The following is a 15,658-nucleotide window of genomic DNA, read 5'->3' as shown; positions in this document are numbered from 1 at the left end:
TATTATGCTTGTTTGGTAAGAAATTGACATAATATATTATAAGTATATTAAAGTATCTGGTAAATGTATTATCCATAATAAAACTTGTATTATATGTGTGTATAAATTATTCTTGGTAATATGTATAAAACTGTATTGTTCAATGAAAAAAATGTTATTGTTATAAATTATAAATATTTTCTTAATATAACATAGTAAGTTTCCCAAAACATTTTCTCTAGCAAAATAAGCTCCTCGAAAGAAAATGACTTCCTTAATGAAAGTATGTTCTAAGTTAATTATCTCCTCCCCACCCACCCAACTCATTCTACCCTCATCTCTTGACCATCCCATCCCCACCACCCCTGAACCCCCACTCCCCATCCCTACCTGCTTCCAGTGGCAGAGCCACCTTGTTGTTAGAGGATTTATCCGAACCTCTTTCGGTAGAAAATTATACTATTTATGCATGTTAAAATAATTTTTATGTATTTATAGTAGATGTCGGACTCCTTCGACTGGTTCGTGTGTTTACTTCTTCAGATTTTGAACCTCCTAAGCCAAAATCCTGGCTCCGCCACTGCCCGCATCCATAATATTTTGCTAGATAACATGCAAATGCTCTTGGAATCATATTTTATTGCTTGCTTACCAAACACTAGAAAATAAATAAGAGATTCGCTTAGTTTTCAATTTTTTTTCTAGGAAATCATTTTCCGTGAAAAATATTTTCGCAGAGCAGAAGAGGTGTAAATGGAGCGCAAAAAACATTAGGTAGATGTCGGACTCCTTCGACTAGTTCGTGTGTTTACTTCTTCAGATTTTGAACCTCCTAAGCCAAAATCCTGGCTCCGCCACTGCCCGCATCCATAATATTTTGCTAGATAACATGCAAATGCTCTTGGAATCATATTTTATTGCTTGCTTACCAAACACTAGAAAATAAATAAGAGATTCACTTAGTTTTCAATTTTTTTTCTAGGAAATCATTTTCCGTGAAAAATATTTTCGCAGAGCAGAGGAGGTGTAAACGGAGCGCAAAAAACATTAGGCCCGTAAAATGTGCACATTTGCATAGCTTTCACCCCACTTATGAACACAATAATTCCATTTCCCAAACAGTACACTCTTTGCATCGATCAACACATGCTTAAATCTGATCTAAACCCTACAAGTTTACAAACACTACTAAGTTTCCACTTCACAAAACTAGCCTAGAGTGGCTTAGCACCTCCATTTTCTTGAACAGAGTTTACTGGAGTGTAAGAACCACTCTTCTTCCTTGAATGGCTAGTGAAGGTCTTCCCCATAAACTTTCCGGCTTTGCTTAGGCCACTTCCAACAGCTCCAAGACCACTTCCTACCATCCCTGCACCCGCACCTAGCCCAGTTCCGACAATACCTACTCCTGCACCAAGGCCTGTGCCCACCATGCCAACGCCTGAACCAACGATTGATGCTGCTCCATCAAGCGCATCCATAGTGCTGCCGATGACCCCTTCTGCCTTCAACCTCTTTCTTTCTTCTAGGATCTTTTTCTCTGCGTCCAGAGAAGCTAACTGCTCTTCTTTGTTGAACTCATGATACAATACCTGCAAATTAACGGACCGCAATCAATAAGACATAAATTCTCACATATAGAAGGAACTAATAGAAAATCATTAGTAACATAACACTTGGACTGTTATGTACCTTCACTGTGATAGTTCCTCTATCTTTCTTATCTTTCACTCTGAGCATGTCGAGTTTTGGCAGTAACCGTAATTCAATTTCTTTCGGATTCTCCGCTACCAGCTCATTCAGAGGCAACTTTGTAACACCCATTCGCTGATCTTGTCCAACGTCTTTATCAAATACCTGTCCAAAATGATCATGGATGTGAACGAGGCTGAAGTACCTCATTAATTGACTCGTAGAAATGAGAGGAATGTACAGAAATAAGACCTCTAGGATAAGAGATTGAGTCTCCTTGTCTTCTGCAATCAACTCAAACGTCTGGTCCCAAACCGGATTTAGGTTGTTGTTGATGGTTTTCGTCTTCAGCTTAAATAGTGGGCGAATATATACAACTGCATATGGATCAGATTTTCCAATCATTTCATGATTCTTTAAGCTACTACCCCTGACTATGGTCACTATAAGCTTTCCCTGTGGCTTAAGCTCCAAATCACTGCATCAAACGGTCACTTAAAAATGAAATACAATAACATGTTACAAGACAGAGTTAACATTCCCATTGAAAAGATTACGCTGATGGAATAGAGACAATAATAATATTGGTTTCAAATTAAAGTGACACCAAAGGGTCAAAATGCATCCAAAAAGAATTGTAAGGGGACTATCGTCGCTAGGTAGTCAACAGTTCAGGGGTTACATTGTTTTGTAACCTATTTAAGTGTTTAAACTTGGTTAAAACCGAGTGTTTAATGCTGACAATTCTAGGATAACATTATACCTTCAAAGGTAATAATAGATTGTACCGAAAGAGGGTACGAATGCAGATGTCATCTGATTGGTCAAAACTGAAAAATACTGAAACTCAAGTCTGAAACAAATTTTTAAGGTAAGCACAAACTAGGGAAAGTGGACTTGAACAATGTAATTGACGGTATATGCGCTACTTCACAAATCAAAATACAGGTTTGCTCCTCTACTTGATTAACCACAACTTGCACAAAGTAGGATGCCGATAGCCTGATACAGCTTATAAGCAATTCAAACATTGCAGAATAAAAACACAACCACACACGCATACAAACACACACATCCCTGTGAGGAAAAAAAGATTATAATCAACAACTACATTACTTCAAAATTGAATATACCTAGTATCCACGGCTACATCAATTGGAACGACAATTCTATGGGGCCATTCTAGCATATCTGTAACAATCGAGTTTACAGTGTCCTTTCAATGAGAAAAGGACCAGTGTCAGTATAGGGAGAAAATATTTGAGTAAGAAATGTCCAGCAAGAGAACAAGTTTAACACTTGCATCAATCATATCCGAAATTCCAGGAAGAGCTGTTAAACTACCACCAATAGCCTTCAAAGTATAATCAATTCTTGGCTTTGGCTGATAGAACAAGCAAGGAGTTAGTTACATAAATATACATCAGAAAGTAATCACGAGAATAAGAGAATTTAATTGGTAGCACATTTTATGTCATGAAAGCAAGAGAACTCAACAATTCTTTCATCATTTATTTTATGGAAAAGGGTAATAAAAAATGGCCTTAAAAGTATGCAATTATGCCCATGGAGTTACTTTATAGGGCCAAAAATGCCCTTATTTCACATAAAACATAACCAGGGCATATTTGGACCTACACGCTTAGTATAAGGGTGTATATGGTCCAATTTAGTTCCTAACTACAATTATGAAATAACTTGTAAAGATGCATTTATGAAGCAACTTGATTGAATTGCAATTAATTTTCTCACCATATTCAGGCATCACATAGACCATACTCTGACAAATTTTTAAGCAACTTAACATATCATTTGTATAATTTAACTAAGAATATCTAAGTAAAGATACAACTACTATGACGTCATAGAATAAGAAAATTCACTACATTGCTTCAAACCACAAAGTATCTTTACATTCTGTCAAATCACCAAATACTATAAAATTTCATCAAATCACAAATACAGTTATATTGCATCAATATAACATAATTAAACCCACCAATTGCTTCAAACCAGAAATCGTCTTTAGATTCCATCAATCTTAAACATGTAATTTTTCCTTTTTAATTAAGGATGATTACAGACTGAAAGAATTTGTCTTGCAGACTTTTAATAAACCCTCGTTAGTGGGGAAGAATGTCATTTGAATTTAAGTTCTCGCGCTTTAATCTTGTTTTTCGGAAAAAAAGTAGAGACAATCATAACATTGATCAGCCACCTGTCCTTCCGTTAATCTCTCCTAATTTTGCGGGTTGATAGAATCTATGAAATTCAGTGGTTTAACAGAATGTAAAGATATTTTGCAATTTGAATCAATGTAATGAATTTTCTTGTTTTATGACATTATGGTGGTGTATTTTTACCTAGAATTTCTAATTTACTTTGTACAAAATGGTAAGTTGCTTAAAAATGGGTTAGAATGTGCTTTATGTGATGCCTTTAATTGGTGAAAAAAATCATCACAATCTAATCAAGTTGCTTTGTAAATGCAACTTTACAAGTAGTTGCATAATTTCACTTAGGAGCTAAATTGGACATAATATGTCCTCAGTTAAGTTTTGTGTGAAATAAGAGCACTTTTTACCCAATAAAGTAACAACAAGGGTACAATTGGACCAAACTATTAACGGAGGACAAATATAGTGAATTTCACCTAATTTAAAGGCTTTTTTAAAAACCCTTTTCTGTTTATTTTAAACGATCAGTTCTACCACTACACAAAAATGAATTCCCATAGAATTGCATAAGAAAAAGGGAGAAACATTTTGCCACATAATACAGTATTCTAACCACTTCAAACATTTACACATGCTTAACCCAAGGAGGTACTTCTCTCAACCAATATGTTGTTTTATCAACACACAGTCTAACGAAACACCAAAAGCTGATACAATCATATCAAGACGAATCACAACCGGAGGGAGAGAGTAGGGGTGTTAAGTATTAAAAGGACCACAATTCAAAGGGACCTAAGACTAGAAGAAGCACATTCAGCAATAGAATTAAGCTATACCTCAGAAAGTAAAGCAACAACAACGGCTGAGATGCAAGGAATTTCTTCATCTAGTTGGAAGATAACACGAACAATTGTGTAAAGCTGAAGATCTTTTAACTGCAACCAATTTGTGATGGTTAGTATAACTCTCTTTCTCCATATAACTCAGTAGTCAGAGGATCATGGAGAGGTGAAGGATTTGTTTTTCCCTTTTCTTTGGATCAGACGACAGGTGACAGAGATTAGGCACCTACCTGAATGGGTATAGAAGCAACCATTGCAGCTTGCACACCTAAAACAATATTGGGATCACCACCCCATCGAAGATCAATATCCATAGTAATTTGATCTTTTTTAAATTTTTGAACACGAATACCTGCATTTATCCCCCCAAAAGAAGGCTCAAACACTGAGTGAGATAATACAAAGTAATTGAGGAATCTAACTCATGCAACTGAAACCAAATCATCAAACATCTTATCGGGGATGCAACAGTACAATGATGAGAGATAAGCTCTACGTGGATTACTTTGTTTCCACTGGCATGAAGCATGTCCTATCATTTTTTTAGCTCTTGTTCAAATGTATGCTACAAAGTTGGGCATCATAGATATAGAAAGGGGCCCACTCTTTCTTTGCTTCCAACTATTATTATTAGCAGAATCAACATCCAACCAAGTGCACTGAATATCCTTCTTGTAGCATGGGTGTCAACAGATACTATTACACCATTTTAGAAAATGTATACATAAGTACCTAGCTTTCGAGACCATGGGTTCACGTGCCCCATTTTTAACCTATGGATTCATCGCTGGCCTCACTCAGTCCCAAAAGTTAGCTCAAGAAGTGAGAATTTCTCAAGTGACAAGACCATATAAAGAGACTTAATTATCCTCATCCCACTGATGTGGGACTCAATATTATCTACAAAAGTAAAGTCATCCGAAAACAATTATCTTATATATCTTAATAGCTTCCGGCATAAGAGGATGTCTAGCTATACTTCTTTTGGAATCAAAATCATCAGCACAATAAACTAAAGAAGATTCAAAACTTCATATGAAGATTCAGATGAATCACAAAGCTAGAAAACAGGACACAACCAGGATGAATGTAGCAGCAGCGAACTCCTAAAGGCGAACTGACTTTTCTTTTCCAAATGTAACTAGAGAAACTATATTGGGAATCATGCAACCAGGTCTACTGAGCATTAGAGCACAAAGAGTTCTGCAGAAACTAATTTAATGTGTACTAATTGTATTGCGAATTGATTGCAGAAACTAGGCTGCAACAATTCTGAACTTAGCATATCTGTCACCGATCAAGTCACCAAATTGTTATACTATAATGAGGCAATTCATAATGTAGCGCCAAAGTACAAATTAATTAACAATGATGACATAAAAATTTAAAAGAACCAAGGATGTGCTAATAGGTAATCCAGTACAAAGTATAATATAAAATAACAGAATAATGAAACAGTTCATTTATTTTTTTGGGTGATCGGTATTAATGTTGCTACCTTCAATTTTAGGTGATACAGTTCCCAAGGACAATTTACTGAACTTCAATGAAGTAATTCCAGGAGGTCGATAGTCTTCTAAAAGAGGTTCAACAGATTCTTTTATTATAGCCTCGGCTGCCTGCATAGCCAACATGTAAGAGATAAGATTAATGACTTCATAACATGGCATTTGGAAAGGAGAAACCTCGTTCAACCACACTAATATAACTACAAATGTTACTGATCTAACTGAAAAATTGACTACAAGTATGTGCACATGAAGAATGTGAACTTCATTGTCTAAAATATTCATGCTGAGCAACCGCCATATCTGATGCAATATAGGAAAGAAAAAAATACGCAACTTCATTGCGTTGAGCATTACATTGAACTACATCCGTAACCAAAAAAAGAATCATCTGCATCCACTGTACACTAGACCAATCTTCCAGGATTAGTATTAAGTATGAGACACTCGCCAGCATTGAAGCCTTATAAAGGAATTTAACACGGCTTACTGAGAAGTTCATAGTACAAAATTCAGATGATAATAAAGTTACCAAAAATGACATGATTGCACAAGGCAAGATCCAAAAGCTTACCTCAGCAACAAATGGCCAAAGTTTGCTCAATTGTTTGTTCAACCATTTGACCTGCAGTGCGAGACAGCATGAGACAAATATTCTTTTCAGAAAGTAATGTTCTATTGATGCAATAAGGAAAATACCCAGTTGACAAACGTATACCAAAAATTAGAGAGCCTACACAAAGATATGGTTCTCCACACAAGACACCTAATCATCTATGCCTACAGAGTCTAGTAAGAATAAACGACAAGCCTAGGCGGTACAAATTCATGCTCCTCCTCCATCAAAAGCTCTCATGTTCCTTTCTCTTCAGAGTAGTGTTAGCGGCACACATGTAACATTAACAAAGTGCATTATGCTAGTTTATTAACCTGGATTTCACAAGGAAACATGTAAAAATACCAGATGATTCGTAGTGTCAAAGACTCATGACAGCGGCATATACATCGGATATTTTTCTGTCCTTTCACTAAATTCAGGTACCACAGTTGTCTTGCTTTCTTCGCAATTTGTGAATAACCGTTCAAGTGTACCAACCAGCACCAACTCCTCTAAAAAGAAAACAAACGGAAAGCGGCACATAGCTCCCTAACTAGTAAAACTTCTCCCTAAATGTATTTTTTGTTCTAATTCATCAAGTAACAGAAGTAGAACCCACTTGAATGATCTCATCTTTAAAGCAGCAAGACATCATTGGTGACAAGCATATAAAAGAAGCTTCATTAAGCAACGAGAATTGACCAAATCTTTTTTAAAAATCAAGCATAATCTACTGGCTTGAGTTGAATGAGAAGACATTCATTTAAATCTGTTAAAGATATTGATAAAATCATGAATAAAAAAAAGGGCAGCCCGGTGCACTAAAAGCTCCCGCTATGCGCGGGGTCCGGGGAAGGGCCTGACCACAAGGGTCTATTGTACGCAGCCTTGCCTTGCATTTCTGCCAGAGGCTGTTTCCAAGGCTTGAACCCGTGACCTCCTGGTCACATGGCAAATATATGTTAAGTTGGCCGACTAATTCTGCGAGTTCCTCCCATGATATTGAAACCATTTATTCACGCTAACATAAACTTCTCACCGTAAATATTCTGTTCAAAAGCACATTAGCTATAGAAGGGTTTCAGTCAAAGTCAGTTCGGTGGATCAAGTATTCTATTGAAAGACAGAACAAAAATGTCACAATGCGAGTTTTAAAGACTAAATGAGGGTAAAAATAAACATGTGAATCCACCAACCTGTTCATAAACTGGGAATGATATCCATTGAGGAAAATTATCGCCACACATTTTCTTTAGATCGTCCCTACTGAGGGAGCCCATTAGATTAACCTCTACTGCCTGCCAAAGGAGCTCATACAATGAAAAGATGAGATGTCAGTCTTTCAGAAAGGAAAAGCAGCTGCACCACTTCTGAAATATAAATAATGCATCAAAACAACAAGCATGATAAAGAGCACCATATACTAGTATCAAAACAACCAGTGACTAGTTCCTACTCTCGTAAAAAATTGAGGAGAAACTTCCATAAGGTAGAGAACAAAGCAGCAAAACTATTGCAAAGGCAGCAGAAGTATAACAACTTTATATACGCAATCCTTCTTAGATGCTTCATCTTCAGAGATAGTAGTTTTGACTTGGCACAGAGTTTAAGAAAGTAAAGAAGACTTTTGAATCTTGTGGTTATACACAGGGGCAGAGCCACCTTACAGTCAGGGGCTTTATCCGAACCCCCTTCAGCGAAAAATTATACTATTTATACATGGTGAAAATAATTTTATGTACATATATTAGATGTCGAACCTCCTTCGGCTAGTTCATGTGTCTACTTTTTCAGATTTAGGACCCCCTTATTAAAAATTCTGGCTTTGCTATTGGTTATACAATGAAGATATGTAAAACTGTACCAAAATGCATTTTAATTTTTTAGTCTTAAACATGTCATGTGGAAAGTTAAAATTAATGAATGACAATAAAGAAAAGAGACATTTTTTTAAATGGACTAAATAGGAAAGTAAGACAAACAAATTAAAATAAAGGGGATAAACAAAATGGAGCTTCGTGTCCAAAACTAAGACAACTATCCATTTCACGTTGAGCAATTTTATAAAGCATTTCTCCCCCAACAACAAAGTTGGAGTTGGAGTCGGAGTCTATATGAGACCTTTCACAACAATTCCGCTCAATGCAACCTAAATTAGCCATTGCAATTTTGATATTATTCAAATTATAAACAAGAGTCAACAATGCCTTCTTTTAAAAAAAATAGAGATAGGGGAAGGGGATTACACGCACGGGCGGAGCCACCTTAGGTGAAGCGTGGTCCGGTGCACACTCTTTGTCGAAAAATTATGTGATATACATAGGTTAATGCAAGAAAGTCAAAGAAAGCCAAAAAAGGAGGCACCGTCCAAGAAAAGATGGCAGCAACTTTTGAAAAAGTTGTTGCCTCTTTTGACAGTAAATTAACCCGTAAAATTTTCTTTACGCATTTTTGTTTCCTATAAATAGAGGTCCTTTTGCCCTCATTTAGATCTTCCACACACAAAAAAATAATAATAATACAATCAAAAAGAGTAAGAACACAAAGAGAGTTATACACCAATATAAATATTGTAGTTTTGAGTGTCTTCTTTAGTGAGTTGTTCCTTTTACAGAGAGAAGTGTTTATGGTTGTTTTCTCCTTGTATATGAGAACAATGTACTCCCATAATTATCATAGTAAAATTCTTCTATCCCATGATTTTTTCCCTCTATCTTGAGGCGTAAAATTCTCGCGTCCAATTTATTTTTATTAGTTATTATCATATCAACTTTAGTTGTAGTGGTTTCTCCCCCCAACAGTGGTATCAGAGTCCTCAGTTATTCTATTTGTTTTATGCGAAGGTACTATTTGTGAATATTAAATTTTCGTAAATAGTAAAATTCGGTGAACAGTACTATTCACGAGAATAGTAAATTTTGATGACGATATATTTTGTCACGATTGTTCGCAAAAATATTCAAAAATGATCTAGAAGGGTGTAAAACAAATAACAATATCGAGTAAAACAAAGTTTGACATTGAAAAATTCAATGGGACTAATTTCTCATTGTGGAAAATGAAAATAAGAGCAATATTGAGAAAAGACAATTGCTTAGCTTCAATTTAAGACAGGCCCACAAACTTTACTGATGACAGCAAGTGGAACGACATAGACAACAACGCAGTTGCTGATCTACACTTGGCACTAGCTGATCAAGTGTTGTCTAGTGTGGCTGAAAAACGAATGGCGAAGGAAATATGGGATACTCTTACGGGATTGTATGAGGACAAGTCTTTGCATAATAAATTCTTCTTAAAAAAGAAGACTGTATACTCTTCGAATGGAAGAGTCCATGTCGGTTAATGAACACATCAATACTTTGAATACTCTATTTTTGTAACTTACAACAATGAGTTGCAAAATAGAGGGGGACTGAACGTGCGGAGCTTCTACTTCAAAGTCTGCCGGACTCATATGATCAACTCATTATCAACCTGACAAACAATACAGATAGTCTAATTTTCGATGAAATTGCAGTCGCTGTCTTAGAAGAAGAAAATCGATGCAAAAATAAGAAAGACAAACAAGCAAGTTCGCAGCAAGCTGAAGCTTTGATGATTGTAAGAGGAAAACCAACGGAAGGTGGCCCCAGTGGGAGTCATAATCATGGTAGATCTCAATCAAGAAGTAAGAAGAATATCGAGTTTTACAACTGTGGAAAAAAAGGGCACTTCAAGAAAGATTGTCGGTTTAAGAAGAAGAGTGAACACCCTAAGTCATCAAATGCTCAAGGGAATGTTGCAAGTACCTTGGATGATGGAAATATTTTATGTAGTGAAGCATTATCAAATAATGAAGGCAGAAAACGTTTCACTAATGTTTGGATCATGGACACAGGAGCAACATGGCACATGACTTCCTGGAGAGAATGGTTCCATCAATATAATCCTATCTCAAGAGGGTCTGTGTTCATAGGAGACGATCATGCTTTGGATGTTATTGGTATTGGGTCCATTAAAATAAAGATGTATGATGGAACGGTACGCACCATCCGGGAGGTATGACATGTAAAAGACTTGAGAAAGAATCTATTGTCTTTGGAACAATTAGATGATAATGGATGTTCATATAAGACTCATAGTGGAGTCATGAAAATATCAAAAGAAGCGCTTGTAGTGATGAAAAAAGAAAAACTTGCTGCAAATCTATATGTTTTTAAAGGTGAAACACACCAAGAAGGAGAAGCATTAACCGTGTCAGCAAGTTCATTTGAAGAATCAATGATGATGTGGCATTGTAAACTTGGCCATATGTCGTAATGAGGTTTGAAGATTCTTGCTGAGCAAAAGCTTCTTCCAGAACTCAAAAAGGTTTCACTACCATTTTGTGAGCATTGTATTACTAGTAAACAACATAGACTGAAGTTTAGTAGTTCCTCTGCTAAAAGCAAGGAAATATTAGATCTGGTCCACTCTGATGTCTGGCAAGCACCGGTGCAGTCCCTAGGAGGAGCGAAATATTTTGTGTCATTTATGGACAATTACTCTAGGAGAAGTTGGGTGTATCCAATCAAGAGAAAAGAAGATGTTTTTCCAGTTTTCAAAGAGTTCAAAGCTCAGGTGGAACTTGAATTTGAGAAAAAGATCAAGTGTTTGAGGACAAATAATGGAGGAGAATACATTGGTGATGAATTGATAACTTCTGTAAACAAGAAGGTATTAAAAGGAAGTTCACGGTGGCATATACTCCACAACAAAATGGAGTAGCAAAGTGGATGAACAGAACCTTGTTGGAACAGACAAGAGTTATGTTGGCAACTGCAGGGTTGGAAAAACCATTCTAGGCAGAAGCAGTCAAAACCGCCTGTTATGTGATCAATCGATCACCATCAACCACAATTGATCTGAAAACGCCAATGGAGATGTGGACAGGAAAACCAACTGATTATTCTCGCTTACATATATTCGAAAGTTCTACTTATGTTATGTACAATACCCAAGAAAAATAGAATTTGGATCCGAAATCCAAGGAATGCATTTTCTTAGGGTATGCTGATAGAGTCAAGGGGTATCGCTTGTGGGATCCCACTGCCCGCAAGGTGGTAATCAGCAGGGATGTTATATTTGTTGAAATCAAGATACAAGCAAAAGAAGGTAGCTCTTCGAAAGAAAAATCAGAGACTACTACAATTAAAGTTGAAGAAATAGAAGAGGTTCCAGTTTTTTCTGAAGCAGCACCAGAGCACGAAGAACAAGAGCAAGCTGAGATCGAAACTCCACAAGTTCGACGATCAACTAAGGAGAGAAGAGAACCAGCTTGGCATTCACATTATTCTATGGAGGGCAATGTTGCTTACTGTCTATTAATAGAGGATGGAGAGCCTTCAACTTTTCATGAGGCTATGAAAGGCCAAGAGTCATCTCTGTGGATGGCAGCAATGCAAGAAGAAATTGAAGCTTTTTATAAAAATAAAACATGGGATCTTGTTCAATTACCATAAGGAAGGAAGACCATTGGAAACAAATGGGTCTACAAGATCAAACGCAATGGTAATGATCAAGTGGAGAAGTATCGTGCAAGATTGGTGGTGAAAGGATTCGCTCACAAAGAAGATATAGACTTCAATGAGATATTTTCTCCGGTGGTTCGACTCACAACAATTTGAGTGGTCCTGACTTGTACTTGGAGCAATTGGATGTCAAAACTGCATTTCTTCATGAAGAGCTTGAAGAAGAAATTTACATGCTCCAACCAGAAGGTTTTGAAGAACAAGGGAAAGAGAACTTGGTTTGCAGGTTGAACAAATATCTATATGGTCCCAAATAGTCACCGAGGTGTTAGTATAAGAGATTTGATTCCTTCATTATAAGCCTTGGATACAACAGACATAGTTCAAATCCTTGTGTTTATTATAAGAGATTTGGTGATGACAATTTTGTTATTTTGCTGTTGTATGTTGATGACATGTTGATAGCAGGCCCCAACAAAGATCGTCTCACAAATTTAAAGGCACAGTTGGCTAGGGAGTTTGAAATAAAGGACTTGAGACGAACAAACAAGATTCTAGGGATGCAAATTCACCGAGACAGAAATAATAGGAAGATTTGGCTTTCTCAAAAGAACTACTTGAAGAAAATCTTGCGATGCTTCAAGATGCAAGACTGTAAGTCAATTTCTACCCCACTTCTTATTAATTTCAAGTTATCATCAAGTATGAGTCCTAGCAATGAAGCAGAGAGGATGGAGATGTCTCGAGTACCGTATGCATCAACAGTGAGAAGTTTAATGTTCGCCATGGTATGTACAAGACCTGACATTGCACAAGCAGTGGGAGTGGTTAGTCGATACATGGCTAATCCTGGTAGAGAGCGTTGGAATACTGTTAAGAGGATCCTAAGATATATCAAGGGTACCTCAGATATTGCAATGTGTTATGGAGGATCAGACTTTACGGTTAAATGTTATGTTGATTCATATTACGCATGTGATCTTGATAAAAGCAAGTCCACCACAGGTTATGTGTTTACTCTTGCTGGAGGAGCTGTAAGCTGAGTTTCAAAACTGCAATCTATCGTGGTTATATCTACGACAAAAGCAGAATATGTAGCAGCTGCAAAAGCTAGAAAAGAGGCAGTATGAATGCAGATGTTACTGGAGGAGCTCGGGCACAAACAAGAGAAGGTTGCTCTATTTTGTGACAGTCAGATCGCTTTGCATCTTGCAAAGAATCCGGCATTTCATTCAAGGACAAAGCACATACGAGTTCAGTATCACTTTGTTTGTGAGAAGTTGGAAGAAAGCAGTGTGGATATTCAGAAAATTCACACTAATGGCAACCTACCAGATATGTTTACGAAGATGATCAACAGTAACAAGTTTATGTGGTGTCGATCTTCTATTGGCCTAGCAGAAACGTAACATTGCAGTAATTGGGTAGAAAGGATGGTATGAATACTTAATTGATTCTCAATTAAATCTTCAAGTGGGAGAATGCAAGAAAGTCAATGAAAGACAAAAAGGAGGCCCTGTCCAAGAAAAGATGGCAGCAACTTTTGAAAAAGTTGTTGTCTCTTTTGACAGAAAATTAATGCGTAAAATTTTCTTAACGCGTAAAATTTTCTTTACGCGTTTTTGTTTCCTATAAATAGAGGTCATTTTGCCCTCATTTAGATCTTCCACACAAAAAAATAATAATAATACAATAAAAAAGAGTAAGAACACAAAGAGAGTTATACACCAAGATAAATATTGTAGTTTTGAGTGTTCTCTTTAGTGAGTTCTTCCTTTTACAGAGAGAAGTGTTTATTGTTGTTTTCTCCTTGTATATGAGAATAGTGTACTCCCATAATTATCATAGTAAAATTCTTCTATCCCGTGGTTTTTTCCCTCTATCTGTTTGAGGGATTTTCACGTAAAATTTTAGTTTCCAATTTATTTTCATTATTATCATATCAAATTTTAGTTGTAGTGCTTTCTTCCCCAACAGTTAAATGTTAGCTATTATGAGTGTATATTTAATTTTGTACACCTTAACACAACTGACAAGAAAATTTGCCACTAATTACAATGTGGGAAATCGGAAATCGAATCCTCACCAGGTAGCCAACTAACTGAGATACTAAGATTCCCGAGTCAATAATGCATGATTATATCTACTTCACCCGTAATGATGTTCATCCCGAGAACATAACAATAGTATTCACACCAAATTACCAAAGAGAAATGATAATGATCATTCAAACATATGATAATTCATCAAAATCATACCTTGGAAATTCTTTTAGTACTTCGATAACTTGTCGTGTATTTCCAAGCAGCCATTAAACAAACCCCAAAGATCATCCCCATCAGAATCCCAGAAATCAATCCCATTTTATCACTACAACCAAAGTTACACAAAAACTAATGTTATCAGAATTAACCAAGCCAAAAAAACTTCAAACGCAAGAAAGAAAAAAACAACAACATGGAGACTTACAGTAAATTCAAGAATCAATAAAAAAATACTCCAACTTTTTTGTTCAACCCCTTAAAGTGGTAAACTTTTTCACCTTTCTCTGTTTTTTGCCTGAAGAGGGTCTCAGCCAAAAAGGTGATTCTCAGAAGAAAAGTTTTGAGTTCTTATTAGAGAAGATGTTACAGAGGAATTTTGTTTTTATTTCTCTCAGCATTGAAATCTCAGATACTGTCTGTCGGTTTCTATGTATGCAATAGAATTTTCTTTTTTTGAAGTTCACCTTTTTTGAGTTTTGTCTGACCGTTTCTATACACTTGTCTTGTAGATACATCTCCTCAATTTAGGAGTTATCGAACTCAAGGCTTATACTCCCTCCCTATGAGGAGTTTAAAATATGTTTAATATTGATTATATATACATTAAAAAAAGTAATTTTTATTATATATAAATAGTGTAAGGGGTTTAGATGAATCCCTTTAGTTCTATCTAGCTTTTTTCCTAACTTCTTCGGTCTCAATTTAATAGTGTGTTTGGTCAAGCTTTCAAGAGATTAAAATTCTTTTTTTTTTGAAAAAAAAGACGAAGGATTTAATCGAGCTTTTAGAGAAAATAAGTACTCTTATGAAGTAATATAACTTGTTTTTGAGAAGCTAATGTTTTGTTAAAAGCATTTTTGAGACAAATATACATTTTAAAAAAATTTGGCCAAACATTAATTATTGTTGTTTGCAACAAATTTTAAAGTGATAAAAATGTAATTAGAAATAAAATATGAATAAGTAAAAATATTTTATTAATAAATAGTGCAATTACAATTCTGTTTCTCTTTTGATCTTTTATCTAAATTTTTTCCGTAATTAGACAGTTGTTAATAGTGTATTTCTCTTTGATCTTTATTTGCATTGGTGTAATGTATGTTGTT

The 15,658-nt window shown here is 35.9% G+C and overlaps 1 protein-coding gene across 1 annotated transcript; it reads right to left on the bottom strand.

The window, feature by feature from the left end:
* Positions 1-1,034: 1,034 nt before the first annotated feature.
* Positions 1,035-14,933, bottom strand: LOC129876615 (calcium-dependent lipid-binding protein-like). Its single transcript, XM_055952097.1, has 12 exons — positions 14,758-14,933; positions 14,547-14,658; positions 7,993-8,094; positions 6,773-6,823; positions 6,189-6,309; positions 4,921-5,042; positions 4,685-4,783; positions 2,975-3,055; positions 2,805-2,887; positions 1,924-2,149; positions 1,672-1,836; positions 1,035-1,571 (listed from the first exon to the last, which is right to left on the bottom strand). The coding sequence occupies exons 2-12, from the start codon at positions 14,649-14,651 to the stop codon at positions 1,194-1,196; spliced, it is 1,533 nt and encodes a 510-aa protein (XP_055808072.1). The 5' UTR covers positions 14,652-14,658; positions 14,758-14,933; the 3' UTR covers positions 1,035-1,193.
* Between the last annotated feature and the right edge of the window lie 725 nt (positions 14,934-15,658).

Source organism: Solanum dulcamara, chromosome 2, assembly GCF_947179165.1.
Source record: "Solanum dulcamara chromosome 2, daSolDulc1.2, whole genome shotgun sequence".
NCBI classification, from domain to species: Eukaryota; Viridiplantae; Streptophyta; class Magnoliopsida; order Solanales; family Solanaceae; genus Solanum; species Solanum dulcamara.
Note: the sequence above shows the minus strand (reverse complement) of the source record. Positions and strands in the feature narration are given on the sequence as shown.

What these genes read in the sequence shown, in the direction of transcription:
- LOC129876615 (XM_055952097.1), bottom strand. Translation starts at nt 14,651, where the DNA reads ATGGGATTGATTTCTGGGATTCTGATGGGGATGATCTTTGGGGTTTGT. An exon ending in TTTGGCCATTTGTTGCTGAG is followed by an intron (nt 6,310 to 6,772) that starts GTAAGCTTTTGG and finishes TTGGCTATGCAG; the next exon opens with GCAGCCGAGGCTATAATAAA. An exon ending in CTCAATCTCTTATCCTAGAG is followed by an intron (nt 1,837 to 1,923) that starts GTCTTATTTCTG and finishes CATTTTGGACAG; the next exon opens with GTATTTGATAAAGACGTTGG.